We start from the raw sequence: 14,341 nt of genomic DNA, 5'->3' as shown, positions 1-14,341 counted from the left end.
GAAAATGTAAGTAGTAAAATGTTAAGAACCAGTTATTTGTGAGGTAAACTGATAAAATAGACAATTATAATATTTAACCTCAATTTTACGACAAACTAGGCGCTCTGGGGGGCAGGGGTGGTGTGCGAGCGTCAGGTAGTACATGGTCTGCCAACTGGGGAGAACAAATTTTTTGGCATCGGCCTCGGACAACCCGCCCCCCCCCCCCCCCCCTCTGTGGCCTAAGTTGCAAGACATAGTCATACGGCTCCGATAAGTAGCGCTGACTGATTGTAGGAATATGGTTGTCATAATTTCAGAGGTTTTATATTCTTCAAAGAACCGTATTTACCAACCTTTAGGTAAAACTTAAACAGCAGTTTAAGTTTAAGACCAACATTAAAAAATGACTTCCCTCCCAACTCAGACCGTAGCTTATTTTCAATAAACATCTACAAGTATAATACCAAAATATATATATATATATATATATATATATATCATAAAGTTTTAAGAATTCTAAGCACAGACTGAGTACCGAGTTATCAAAATTGATATGGGACCTCAAGGAGAAGATGATTGAATATAGCATAGACTGGAAGATTATTACTAAATCGAAGAAATATAAGGCTGGAGCAGGGCATTGTGGCCTCTGCTTAGACGAGAAACTATACATACTTAAAACCCCAGGCATTATTAATAAAAGATCAGAAATTATTTCTAAATGTAGGCACTCTAGGAAATTCTTAGTTAGACATACTTAGTTAGTATTTATTAGTTATTAGGATTTGTAGTTATTTATATAGGTTTAGTAGTATTGAGTAATTGTTAATTGTTAATTATAAAATTTGATAAAGGAGCACTGTGTTGTATTATGTTTGCCATTTTTATGTTAATTATGTCACTGAAGATTGCTTTTCAAACATGAAACTTATAGTTTGACAATTGCATAGTTTGCTTTGTACCGATATTTCATGCTCCTAGCTACAGCTAGTAGAGCCCTTTTTCTATAAGAGAAGAAAACCAGTTGTATATCATAAATATATATATGTATAGTAAATAGTTCTCGAGCAACAGTCAACTCAATAACAGTTAAATCGAACCATTAGATATTTAGTAACAATACATTTTTTACCTGCAGCCTAAAAATTAAATTTCCCACCACTCACCAGTCTCCAGTCGACTATCAATTTCATTTAAAAAATCGCTCGATCACGTATCATTATCAAGTTAACTTGAGATTTGTTTGGAGAGGCGAATCATACACAGTTTAGGCTCTTGAATTCTTCGAATAAAATATCATCTTTAGAGAACCTCCTCAAATTATTTGTTATATAAATAAAATGCAAAACATAACAGCTGCAGTAGGAATTCGAATTTAGCTCAAACGTTAGTGCAGTAAAATGAAAAGAACTGGGATAAAGCATTTAGTGGGAAGCCAAGTGGGGGACTCTATTATGGGGGATTTCAAAAATCCACTAAGGCATTCCCCAAAATACCCCAAAATTACTAAAATACCCCCTGTGCCTTGACAATGTATTTTTACAGTTTACAGATGCCATTCTATGGTGTTATATACTTATTAACTTATATAGTGAATGAGGCATAATTTCAAAGTCCTGAGACATTAGGTTGTTGAATTATGTGTATATACTTTGCAGACGACACTCGTGTATCGATTTCGATAACCTGTGAACAAGACGTATCTGTTTTACAAAACAAATTGAATAGTGTCATAAATGGTCTGAACGAAAACAATATGGCACTACACAAATGACAAAGTTTGGGTATATTTGTCACAGACACAATCGACGCAGTGCTCTCGTCGAACGTCCTTTTGTTCTAGTGAACTGTACCAGTACTCAGTATCCAATGACAAGTCACTCGCACCTTTAGGCCAACTTAGAGACCTCAGGGGTCTCGTCTCCGACGATCTATCTTGACAACCCCACATTAAGACCATAGCAAACAAGGTTCGACAAAGCTGCCTGGGTTTTCAGTGTCTTTCAGACCAAATCACCAGTCATAATGCTCACGCTTTACAAGTCGATGGTTCGTAGTCTACTGGAATACTGTTGCCCGCTATGGCACCCCTCCAAGATAAGTGACATCCAGGGGCTTGAAAGCGTACAAAACTTTCAACGCAAGGATTACTGGAATGCGTGATCTTCATTATTGGGACCTTCTTCGATCTCTGATGTCACTACAGCGTCGCAGGGAGCGGTTTAATGTTTATTCAACTTCATATGTGGAAGATTCTCCATCACCATACCAGCAACGACATTAACGTGCCGTTTTTCTCCAGGCTACGTTTTGGAAACCTTGCAGTCATTCCATCTGTCGTTGTTTTAAGTGTCCGATTCAAAACGAAATCCTGGGTTACACAAGACGTGGTAGCCTGTGAGCGTGTATAGTGTATACCGCTCAGCTATGATACAATAGTTTTAAAGGTAAATGCGATCGATTAAATCCACCAGGACGCCAGACAGATCCACTAAAATGGAAGTTAAATATTCAGCGTGGTTGTAAGAACTGTATACGAGTCACCAAATTGTTCAAAATTATCTGGTGTTCTAGGCTAATCCAAGAACTCGTGAGGCCAGGAAATGTGTGAATCGAAAGTTTGAAGGCAAGGAAGATTCCTGACTGCCCTCTTTAAGTTTTATATCCTTCTAAGAGGCCGAAGGGTATTAGCATAATAATGTCATACCCTCGCCTACCCTAGCAGCGAGATTACTCGCGTTGCATTATTGAAAACGTCATCTTGAAGCTGTAACTCTACAGCCTGATGCCTGAGGATCAGGACGTCGTAACTAGAATTTACCCCACTCAGTATGATCATTTCACTGCCCAATTTAAGCTCCAATCAGAATCCGAGTTATTTTGATTTTAAGTGCTGCAGTCGCAACACGCGACAGTGTAAAAATGTGTTTTGGCTTAATAACTTAGCAATCCGATGACTAATGACTGAGAACTTTGACTTTATGCTCTGCCCAACTCAATGTGATCATTTTGAAAATTTAAACGTCCAAGTTGAGCATTTAGCTTCAGAAGCCAAGATATCTTGTATTATAAAGTGCTGTAGTTGCTATTATCACGAGAGCGCAAATAGGTGCAGCCTCATAACTTATGTCCTAATGTCATAGGACTTTGAAATTATGCTGTACACCCCTAAATGTGATAATGTTGGACATATTTATGCCCTAGTGTGGCTTTTGACTCTAATCAGAGGCCAAAGTTTTATTTCAAAGTCGCAAAAGCGCCAAAAAAAGCGTGGTCGATTGCGCAAAACTGCACCATACTCCATTGTTAAAATTTCTACCCGAGCCAAATTTGTTTCTGATCGGTTCCTTGAGGTATTGGGTATTCCAAGACTCAAACCCGGCCCCGGGGCCAAAATGTTTTAGACGGGAATGTTACCAGATTCATGAGTATAAAAGGGAATATAATAATTTAATAACTATAAGTCATAAGCATGAGCAGAGCAACAGTTCAGAAATTTGGCTGGTGAGCCTAAACATTTTTTTCCTGATCTAATTCATTATTTAGGCAGACTACAATTTCAACTAAAACATGCACTGAACAATGGACTGAAACTGGTTTGTATTGTGTAAACATAAACTGTTGCCCACAATGAATATTTAGAATAATTTTGGGGTATTTCCAAAATAAGGCATTCCCCATTTAATACCCCTTGGCTTCCCCCCCCCCCCCTCCATTTAGCTGTCACAGCGTTTTTTATATTTCATTGTTACACTTTATTTAAGGCTTCTCTAGTTCTATACCTTGATAGTGTTTATAAATAATATGATTAATTTGTAATTCAAAATAAAAAAGGAGTGGAGAAATGAGAAAAGCTAAACATAGCAAGTTTATTTGTCGTTAGTCTGAATACAGTACCACTTTATCAATTATCAAGAAGTAACTTCATAAATATTTCCTGACAATTTTGCGAAAACATTCACGTTTGGAAATTGGATAATGGTGCGAAAGGAGCGTGGTATAAATGCGCAGCGAAACAGAAAGGTTTATATGTAGGGGGGGGTCCAAGGGGAACTTTGGGGAGTTTTGGGGAACTTTTTTTTGGGGAACTTCAGGAAACCTGGGGGACTTTCCCAAAGTTCCCAAAAAATTATCAATGAAACAAATAATTTTGGGGAATTTTGGGGAACTTTTTTTTGGGGAACTTCAGAAAGTTCCCCAAAATTCCCCAAAGTTCCCCAAAAAAATTATCATACCAAAAAAATTATCATGCTGCAAGTATCAACAAGTAAGTTAAGATTATACCTTATAATAACATACATGTTAACATTAATGGGTATTAATGTATATTAGAGAAATTTTGAATAATTTTGAATAATTTTGAATAATTTTGAATAATTTTGAATAATTTTGAATAATTTTGAATAATTTTGAATAATTTTGAATAATTTTGGGGAATTTTGGGGAACTTTGGAAGTTTTGGGGAACTTTTTTTTGGGGAACTTCAGAAATCTTGGGGGACTTTCCCAAAGTTCCCCAAAGTTCCCCTTGGACCCCCCCCCCCCCTATGTAGTGTGTTTCATGTCTCAGTAAAAGTCCACTAACACCAGTCAAGTAAGGCCAAGGTCTGTTCAAATGTCATGTGAAATGTTACTGAAAGCACCTTTCTGGCAAGCTGTGTCTTGAAAGAGAAAGAACGAAGACGCACGGTGCAAGATCAATTTAAACTAAACGATTCTGCCACAACCCATCTCACTATCCCAGCTGTTCCGACAAATCACTATTCGCTCACCTGACTGACTTTTATCGCTTGTACTGAGTAAGACTAGCTTGTACCAAAGACGTAGAAGATATAATGGATCTAAATAGCTTTGAAATACGTAGTGAATCTGGCTGGCTCACGCGTGAGAAATTGTATAATACACTCAACAAGATCACTAACTAGCTTAGAGGTAGTACTGCCAAATTTGACCTCGAGTAGTTGCAGTGGCCAAAGTCACTTGAAAATGACCTAGTTGCTACCCCACTACGGAAATTAATAAACCTTTTGAATTTCTGGAAAACTCAAAAGAATTTCTGGGAAACTCAAAAGAAAAAGTAGGGTGTATGGCTAATGGCTATACCCGGCTAGGTTGTACAGTGTTCGCCATGGCCATGTGGTATGTACAGTGTACTCATCATTCAAATTTCTGCTCAGAGAGCTGAAACATTTAGTGTTCGAAATAATTCAAGGCTACGTTTTCAATTACGAGGTGAACAAATCGAGACTGGTTTCTGAGTTCTAATTACGAGTTACTAAGTGACTATTAAATCGATATATACATATTTGGCCGTTTGTTTACCAAAAGACAGAGCATTTGCCCATGTTTTAATTATTTCCTCGGTATAACGATCTTAAAGTTCTAAACAATAGATTAGATGGATCAACTATCATCTGGATTTCCGAATCCTTATAAAAAGTTCTAAAAAAGAAGAGATCAGAATAATATCAGCTCGATTGAATCTATTATATTATCAGTTTAAGGAATTGAAAATGCTGAGCGTGATAAGAGATCTTTAAAGTTGAATTAGCTCTAAATCACTCTCTAACGTCTATCATCTAATTTCTCTGCTTTCTTTCAGTCAGGCTACCAGCCGATACTCCGCCGTTTTCACATATTCAGGGCAACTGGGCCGCCCGGCTGTTACTAGAGGACTGTTAGTGTAACAGCCGGCTAATATCCTTCTAACAGCCGGCTAATAACCTTCTAACAACCGGTCGGCACCTACTTGCCATATTTAGTTTCCCAGTGGGTTCCCAGTATTGTATATTAAGACGCAGTGAAAATATCAGACTACGATGTAGGGGACTGACCACCCATGGCAACATTAAAATATATTAACGCTGTAATATCGTTTCCTGTTAATATATCATCTGAAAAGTTAGTGACTCTGATACAACCCTGTAGTATAAGTTGAGAACTTACCGACAGTGCAGTTGAAGAAGTGAGTAGGGCCATGGTCCCTGGCCCATCTCCGTAGAAATGGAGAGTCGGGCACGGACTAGCTCGTTTTTCTTGTATTCGAGTGCAAAGTCTGTGTCCAGGGGCTGAGAGGGAATGACATGTCAGATCTTTACAATTCGGACTAAGCAATAAAACCATTATATAAGTGGATGGTTTTATTGATCAGTGGACCAGTTATACAGTTATATAGTAAAATTAAGATACATATCGATTTTAAGTCGCACAAGAATAATAGGTTGGGTTGCTTGGATAAGATTATGCCTACAAACTTGACCTCCTAACTATACTTCAATTAGTTTCAATATTCAATAATGCGTACTAGATCAAACTTAAGCACAATCTCAGCCGAAAAGAATTCTACATACCTGAACATAGCTTTCTATGGTTTCGTTCAGCCAAAGCTAAAGGAGTAAGTCTTGTTGTATTGCACTGATTGAAGACCACGATCACGGAACGAGATCTGGAAAATAAGTAATTTGATTTTTTGTTGTTAATCAGACATGGACTTCAGCTTCAGTAGAATATACCACCTGAACCCAAACTATTGGTAATCCAAAAAGTTGCTAGAACTTATAATTATGTAACCAAATTGTTCAATTAAATGAAATAAGGTACAAATTTAAAATCATACCACTTTCTGAAGGTGAAGGGTGTAATTCTGAATAACACCATTTATATGATCCTCATGTACACCAACCCAGCTAACAGTCGCACTGGAAATAGAAAACAAATTATTCTATTGTTAATTGAAAATGAAAAAATCCATCGGGGAATTTGAAAAAGCATGTGAGACATGATTGGTATGAAAAATTATCAAACAATAAGGAATAACATCAGACGCGGATGTAATTTCTAATTTTGACGATCTTCTTATTTCTTCCTACGACCACATTGGGTGCTTATAAAATCAATTACTGAGTAATTACTTGAAGTGCGTGGAGTTAGTTGCAGTCAGATCACAAGTTGAAAGGTGCGGAGCAGCTTCTGGGACAGACTCAAGAGTGGTTACCATAATCTCTTGGGGGAAACCTACCATTCCTACGGAGTTTATCGCGCTCACCTGGCCATGATTAATGTATTACTGAATTAAATGATAAGCAATTTAGTTAAATATATGTAATATAAACACAGCAGCTGTTTGAAGTAACTTAAATTGAAATTTCGATTTGTAAGGTAAATCAGGAGCAAAACTCACGATAAAAGTATAAGTAGTATGGCTATTCAAGTCGCTGATATTAATATTCTGCTTCAGTTCACCCTCTACAGCGAAGTCCCTCTTCTCATAATTTGAAGGGTCATCCATAAAAGTGACATTGTAGGTTACAAGTAGACCCTTTGGTGGGGTCGGGGTGGGTTATTTCAATGACGCTGTGATCAGCTGCGGTTGATACCTCGCGAAGCTCGGGTGCAGGGGCGACTGAAAAATCATCCAATTAAGATTTTTTTCAAATTTTCTGACTTTTCAAGACAAATTTACCTTTGCTTGTATTCAAATTTTGGCAATGGTCACAAAAATAATTATCAGAAATTTTGTTGAAAAATTAAGATTTAAACTAATATAATACACACAATAATATAAAAAACAATCGATGTCTTCCATCTTCATATATCGCTCAGCTATCGTTTAGACGTTTTCTAAACCAATCAACGAAGGAGTGTTCGTGGAGACCGTTTCCATCCACATCAGGCTTCATAATCGCCTTTCTGAACTTCTGAGTTAGGTTCTTCTTGCGTCTCTTCTTGTCAGTAACTATCCGATCAGCTGAGACTTTAGAGGAGGAAACAGGAATTTTAGAGGAAACAGGGGTCATGGAGACATAACATTGAGCTAGGTTGTCGGAGGATTTGGATCGTATTACCCGTCTTTTCCGAAGATCCCGGACCTTGCAAGCAGAAGCGGATGTGGGGTTGTTGAGGATGGAGAGAGGGGTTCTAGGTGTAGGGGTGATCAAAACAATGTTATTCGTTGAAGCACCAATGCTGACTCGTTGAGTGCTGACTCTGTGCTGTCCTATCCTCTCACAAGATTTAGACCTGGAACTGGAACTGACAGGAATCTTGGAAGTCTTATGTCGTTTCTTCTGATTTGGGAGCTCGTCTTCAGTGCTGCTGAAGCTTAGTTTCCGGGAGAAGTGGGAGGTTTTGGTGGGGGTGGTGAGGATGATCGGAGACATAATGTTGTGGGATTCGTTGGTCCAGTAGGAGGATCGAACTTTACAGGACCTTGGAGTGCTCTCGTTGGGGGTAAGAGTCATAATGGAAGCAATTGAAATAATCTGTTGTACTGAAGGAATAGATAGAACTGATTTGATAGTAAGTATGAAAGACTGGTCGTTATATATACGAACGGGATCATATACCCGGTCCAGTTGACACCTTCTCATATATCATACTGGTAAAACATATCATGTGGTCGGGCAGACGTGATCACTTGATCAGCTTCGCATGCTAATCAAGGTGGTCTGAAAATCTTCAACATCGGGGAATGAGGGAGGTGGTGTTAAGAATTCATGTGGTCGGGCATACGTGATCGCGTTTCACATGCTAATCAAGACGGGCTAAAATTTGAAAATCCTCAACATATGATCCGGATCGGGGAATGTGGTGCTAGGAATTCTGTTAGCCCTGTTAGCTGATTGCATTCCGGTCTACAATTACAAGAAAAAGTCTAGTCTTATCGATACAGCAACTCTTGAAATTAGGACGAATGAGACAGAACATTATTATCTATTATTATTATATGTCAATAGGATAGATGGAAGCGAAAAAATAGTCGGTACACTTACTGGCACTTTTAGTTCTGTTACAATGTTCCTCTGAAAAGGGGCCTACACCAGTCGGATTGCGTACAGCCATCGATACGCAGTATCTCACATAAGGAGTAAGGTTCGGTTCCTTGTAAAGACCGGTTGACATTGAGTTATAGATTGGCTTCTCAACCCAATCAACCCTGAAATTACAGCAATTAATAAGCACATTCTTTATATTCCATCAAATACTTCAAAATTATGTTTAAATTCCCAAGAAAGAGAGCGGATGTTGATGCGTCGAGCACAGATTGACTTATCTCACAATCGAAAAAGAGGTGCTTTTACCAATGTAATTTAAAAACTTACTCATCCTCAGCTCTTATTTTCAGGATATAGCTCTGTATCTCACTTTCTGAAACATAAAGCTTGTCCAGATCTTCAACCTTGTAGCTGTAACTAATCTCGTCGTCTGTAACAATGGTGTTTAATATTATAACGGCGGTGTCTGGGGGCTGCTGGTAGTGTCGTGAAGTCACCGTAGAAGGAGAATTTAGTATCACCATTAGAGAAGTGCCTGTGAACCTGAAAATTGATCGCATAAGGATTTTCGAACTCAGTAAGAATTGAAAGAAATCCTTCACAGTTCACATTATAGGGTGTGGCTCAGTAGAACGTAGCATCGAGGGTCGATGATAAATATTTAAGGTTATGTTGAGAACAGCTTTTGGCAGTATAATTGGAGATTTTAATTAGCAGCCAAGCGTGCCGACTTCGCCCAATTAATTGCTTGAAATTGGCTAAAAATAGACAAAACCATGCGTAGGGTACGCTCTCATTAGACAAACGCGCGCGTTCTCAAATGTTAGTTTCAGTGAGTTTTGCATAATCTTACGTTGCTAGTAATAGACAAAATTGTGCCGCGCGTTGCGGTAAGCACAGCCATTTAGGTGATATCATGTCAAGCGGGCTACTAATAACACAATTTATATTTGTTTCACGTGCAATGAATCAAGATGAACTGGTCCTTCTTTGTAACATCTTCAGTTATGATATTATACGAATGGAAAATGATTTTTTTTTTCTCTCGGTCCTGTGAAATGGAACATAAAACAATAACAATTATAACTAATTGACATTGTGCTAATTTAAGAATGAAGTTTACAAGAGACATCATTTGTCTTTCGCAACACTATTAAACGTCGACGTTTTCAGAAATTGTGTCATTTCCTGTTCCTCCGCAAACGTTCGCAAACGGAAATTAGAATCGCTATATAACTCAAGTTCGGGTATGAACCCGGAAAAATGCCATGTCATGTACGACGCATTAACGTAATTGTACCATGTAAATCCAGGACACACACAGCTAAATAATGAATATATGATACTATATTTTGTGTTAATATGGTATCTCGTAAAACACGCTAAATGTCAAGTTTGTAATGTCAAGTTCGTAATATATCATATGGATACATTGTGCGCTAAACAGGATATCACATTTTAAGCTTGCAGTTTTGCCAATATACCGCACATCATGATGTAACATATGTGATAATGTCCTGTCATGAGGTTTACAACACTCAGCCTAACGTCAAGTTATTGGAGCTGATCTAATCACTAATATCGGTGATTTTCAACTGATAAGGAAATGTCTTACAACTATTTATGCCTTTTTGAGAATGATGTACTGCTTCAAGTATTTGGATGAAGCCCTAAGAGTCCTAGAGTCCTAAGAGACATAAACGATTGTATAAAATCAAACTCTTTTAAGAGGTTGCGAACTGCCAAGTGGACTACCAAAATTAGTGGTTACAGTAAAATGTACCATGTTGAAATATTTACTGTGTCTAATTAAGACGTAATTTAACTCGTAATTAAGACGTAATTAACTCACCACAACTCGGTAAGCCTTGTTAGGCTGCAAATCAGGAGCACGTGTTTTGAAGATATTCTGAAACAAGCAACTAATTATTTAATGGGCTAATTAAGTGTTACGAAGCATATATAATTGTAAATACAGCTAAATATTAGTAAACAATTGCATAGCTTTCTTAGTAAATCATTCATATTATGATGTAAATCATCATTCATCAAGTACCAACATTCTATAACTAAACTTACATGACCATTTATAATCAAGAAACATGATTCATCAAAGTAAACACTTAATTAATCAAAGTAAACAGTTAATTAATCAAACTTACATTCTCTTGACTAGAAAATTCTGTCAAGTCTGTAAATACATTGTCCCCCCATACTAGACGTATGGTGTATATTATCTTAGATTCGCAGTGTCGCATCTTAAACCAAATATCAGCAGCCGTTGTGGTAATGTTCGTCACGTGGATCAGAGCTGAACAAATTATACCCAATTATTAAATAAATAAAATTATTACCCAATTATTAAATAAATAAATAAATTCTAATGTTAATTACACGCTTCGACATTAAAATATACCCAACAAGATGTACATTTAAGTGTTAAATATTTGCGTTATTAATCAAGTATTAGAATTGATTGTATAATTTATAAGGTAGATAGATTGCATAATCTAACGCTGGTTCATGTTGTAAAAAATAAATATTACCAAATTACTTCAGTAATATCATAAATATTACTGAATTTGCGTTATAAGTGTGCGATTGGTAATCAACTGGAATGACGTGTTTAAAATGAAAATAAGGGACTGTCCCTTATCACTTTTATCAGTTCTAGAAAACTGGTTCCTGTAAACAGCTAAAGCCACTTATTTACTTCATTAATTATAACAGCCAAATTAAACCGAGTTTAAAATGTTCCTGAATATGTACGATCAGAAATCAGAATCTTCAATTCTGAGACACAAGGGCAGTAGACATTCACAAGATATTTATATTTGCAGTCTTGTTGAATTATTAAAAAATGACGACATTTCAACCTGATCACCTAAAGTTACATGACTTGAAATCCCTTCGATGGATAACGTAATATACCTTAAATACTGTTAAATACTGTGCATATATATTCGGGATATTGAGAAAGGTACCCCGTTACCAGTAATAACGACTGTCAAATATTTTTAGGAATGACAGCATACCGGGGAATTTATTTCAAGTAACCGCCGCTAAATATAATGTGTAGCATTGAGGTGTGTCGCGACTCACACCTCCCTAGTCTTTTTGAAACGCGTACAGCGAACTTAACTCAATTGAACAAAGCTGAACATAAAACATTTGGAAGCATGTAGGACCCAACATTCGGAAAGACGGCAGATAATATGCGAGGAAATATTGGATTTTGGAGGAAATTTGGGGCCAAAGAGGAAATTGTTTACAATTGTTTACAAGCCCTTGTTGGTAGTTACAGTTCTACAACAAATTTTTACATTGATATGGGAATCTGCAGTTTTACAGAACTCTCATCGCTTAATGAATGCAAATTAATGAATGCCCTTTGCAGGTACAATCCGTATTTACGCTGACGACTGAGTTCATTTTGTTTTTCAATGTAAATTTGAATGTTAATATTAATAAGTTAATACACACATTTTGCATATTATGACTATGTACATTGTACAAACACGAATTAGCCATGTTTGACAATTAACGTCATTGACGCATTAGCATTATAAGTTAAATCTCAAGATTATACCATATAAAGGCACGAAGCTTTTAAACTTTTAAAACACTCTTATATTTGCACAACAAATAAATCAATACTTCACCTGGGAATAATACCAAACATCTAAAAGTATCGAAATAAAAGCTAGAAAAAGCTCTGAAGAGCTCCACTACGTATTTTATACAATTTTAGGTTTTTATGAACATGTTTTAGGTTTTTATGAACATGTTCATTGTTCATGAGTCGCTTTAGGTGGCTTGAACCATAAAGTGATATATAAGTATATAATTTTTGGGGGGGGGGGGGGGGGGGGCCAATGGCATAAAATGGCATAAAATGGCATAAAATGGAGACTTTTTCTATGGAGAAAATGGAAAAACCCATGAGTAATTCTCCATTTTTCTCCATTTTATGCCATGAATTTTTTCTTCGAAATTTCATCTTTAACACCATTTAACACCTAAATTGGACATCCTAACATGTTTATTTACGCTTACTAGGGGCCTAACAAGCTTATGAAAGCTCATAGTAGGCTACTAGATGCTTATACTAGGTTAGTAAAGGCACACTTCAGGCAAACTCATAATTACTCAAGCCTAGTGTAAAGTTATTTCTACAGGCTACAGCAGGAGTGAGTAATAGGGGAGAGTAATAGGCACTGAGAAGTGAGACCTACATCCTCGAAAGTCGAAACAAGCTCGCACTGCAAAGGGGAGGCTTGCCTTCCGAGATCGCATTACCAGGGGGAGGCCTCGAGTCCAAATTTGTGTATCGAGGGGTAGGTGCAAACTTCGATAAACCGAAAAACCAAAAAAATATTTTCGGCTAATAATGAAGAGGGTAGCATGAAACGTGGAGAAAAGTGGTTTTTAGAAAAACTTTGAAAAATTTTTACTTAGAAAATTTTCGGCCCGAGTCATTCTCGATACGTACCTCTCGTATCGAGAGCTCCCGATTCCGAGCTCGTGTTGCAAAGGGGAGGCCTGCCTTCCGAGATCACATTACCAGGGGGAAGCCTCGAGTCTAAAATTGTGTACCGAGGGGTAATTTTCTAAGTCAAAATTTTTCAAAGTTTTTCTGAAAAACACTTTTCTCCACGTTTCATGCTACCTTGTTCATTATAAGCCGAAAATATTTTTTCGGTCAACATTTTCAAATTTTTTCTGAAAACCGCTTTTCTCCACGTTTCATGCTACCCTGTTCATTATTTGCCGAAAATATTTTTTCGGTTTTTCGAAGTCCACACCTTCCCCTCGATACACAATTTTGGACTCGAGGTAATGCGATCTCGGAAGGCAGGCTCCCCCTTTGCAACACGAGCTCGGAATCGGGAGCTCTCGATACGGGAGGTACGTATCGACAATGACTCGGACCGAAAATTTTCTAAGTCAACATTTTTCAAAGTTTTTCTGAAAACCACTTTTCTCCATGTTTCATGATACCCTGTTCATTATTGGCCGAAAATATCTTTTTTTAAAATAATTTTTCTCGAAATTCTAAATTTTTCAGGTTTTCAATGGCATAAAATGGCATAAAATGGCATAAAATGGAGACTATTTCTATGGAGAAAATGGAAAAAACCTATGAGTGATTCTCCATTTTCTCCATTTATGCCATTGGCCCCCCCCCCCCCCCCCCCCCCCCATAATTTTCTAATCATAATTATCATTACGTACCATCAGTTGCAAACTTGCTACTGCTAACAGCATGACCCAGAACTCCGTGTCTGTTTCCGACAGTTAATATCTTGATACGGTAACAGTAGTCCGGTGAGAGGGGTTCAGCAGGGAATATGTAGTGAGGGGTGTGGCCAATGTACAATCCTTCCGGCTGGGGAGGATAGTAATTAGATTGTTGAGTAGATTTAATCAGTTCATTGAATTGGATAATTTTAATTTTGTAAGATAATTATACTCAAGTTAAAATTGTATGTTTTTTATTCAGAATTTCATTATTTTACTTATTTTATTTAACAATACTAAAATTATTCATAGTAAAATTACAATTCCAATTATAATTACGGATAC

The 14,341-nt window shown here is 37.2% G+C and overlaps 3 protein-coding genes across 3 annotated transcripts in view; all 3 read right to left on the bottom strand.

The window, feature by feature from the left end:
• LOC134824671 (protein salvador homolog 1-like) overlaps positions 1–1,310 on the bottom strand; it is a 201,861-nt gene extending 200,551 nt beyond the window's left edge. The window contains exon 1 of the mRNA XM_063836637.1: positions 1,294–1,310. The gene's annotated coding sequence lies outside the window, so the exon portion shown is untranslated. The remainder of the gene's footprint in view (positions 1–1,293) is intronic.
• LOC134824666 (uncharacterized) overlaps positions 1–1,316 on the bottom strand; it is a 99,851-nt gene extending 98,535 nt beyond the window's left edge. Inside the window, exon 1 of the mRNA XM_063836629.1 lies at positions 1,299–1,316. The gene's annotated coding sequence lies outside the window, so the exon portion shown is untranslated. The remainder of the gene's footprint in view (positions 1–1,298) is intronic.
• Positions 1,317–6,597: 5,281 nt separating this feature from the next.
• LOC134824670 (uncharacterized) overlaps positions 6,598–14,341 on the bottom strand; it is a 65,609-nt gene continuing 57,865 nt past the window's right edge. The window contains exons 7-14 of the mRNA XM_063836633.1: positions 13,991–14,144; positions 10,918–11,066; positions 10,608–10,664; positions 9,083–9,298; positions 8,753–8,916; positions 7,162–7,383; positions 6,893–7,026; positions 6,598–6,679 (exon numbers count right to left, since the gene is read on the bottom strand). Coding sequence (XP_063692703.1) covers positions 9,173–9,298; positions 10,608–10,664; positions 10,918–11,066; positions 13,991–14,144 — 486 coding nt within the window. The 3' untranslated portion in view covers positions 6,598–6,679; positions 6,893–7,026; positions 7,162–7,383; positions 8,753–8,916; positions 9,083–9,172. The remainder of the gene's footprint in view (positions 6,680–6,892; positions 7,027–7,161; positions 7,384–8,752; positions 8,917–9,082; positions 9,299–10,607; positions 10,665–10,917; positions 11,067–13,990; positions 14,145–14,341) is intronic.

The sequence above is a fragment of the Bolinopsis microptera genome, chromosome 13, assembly GCF_026151205.1.
Source record: "Bolinopsis microptera isolate Bmic1 chromosome 13, MBARI_Bmic_1.0, whole genome shotgun sequence".
Classification (NCBI taxonomy): Eukaryota; Metazoa; Ctenophora; class Tentaculata; order Lobata; family Bolinopsidae; genus Bolinopsis; species Bolinopsis microptera.
Note: the sequence above shows the minus strand (reverse complement) of the source record. Positions and strands in the feature narration are given on the sequence as shown.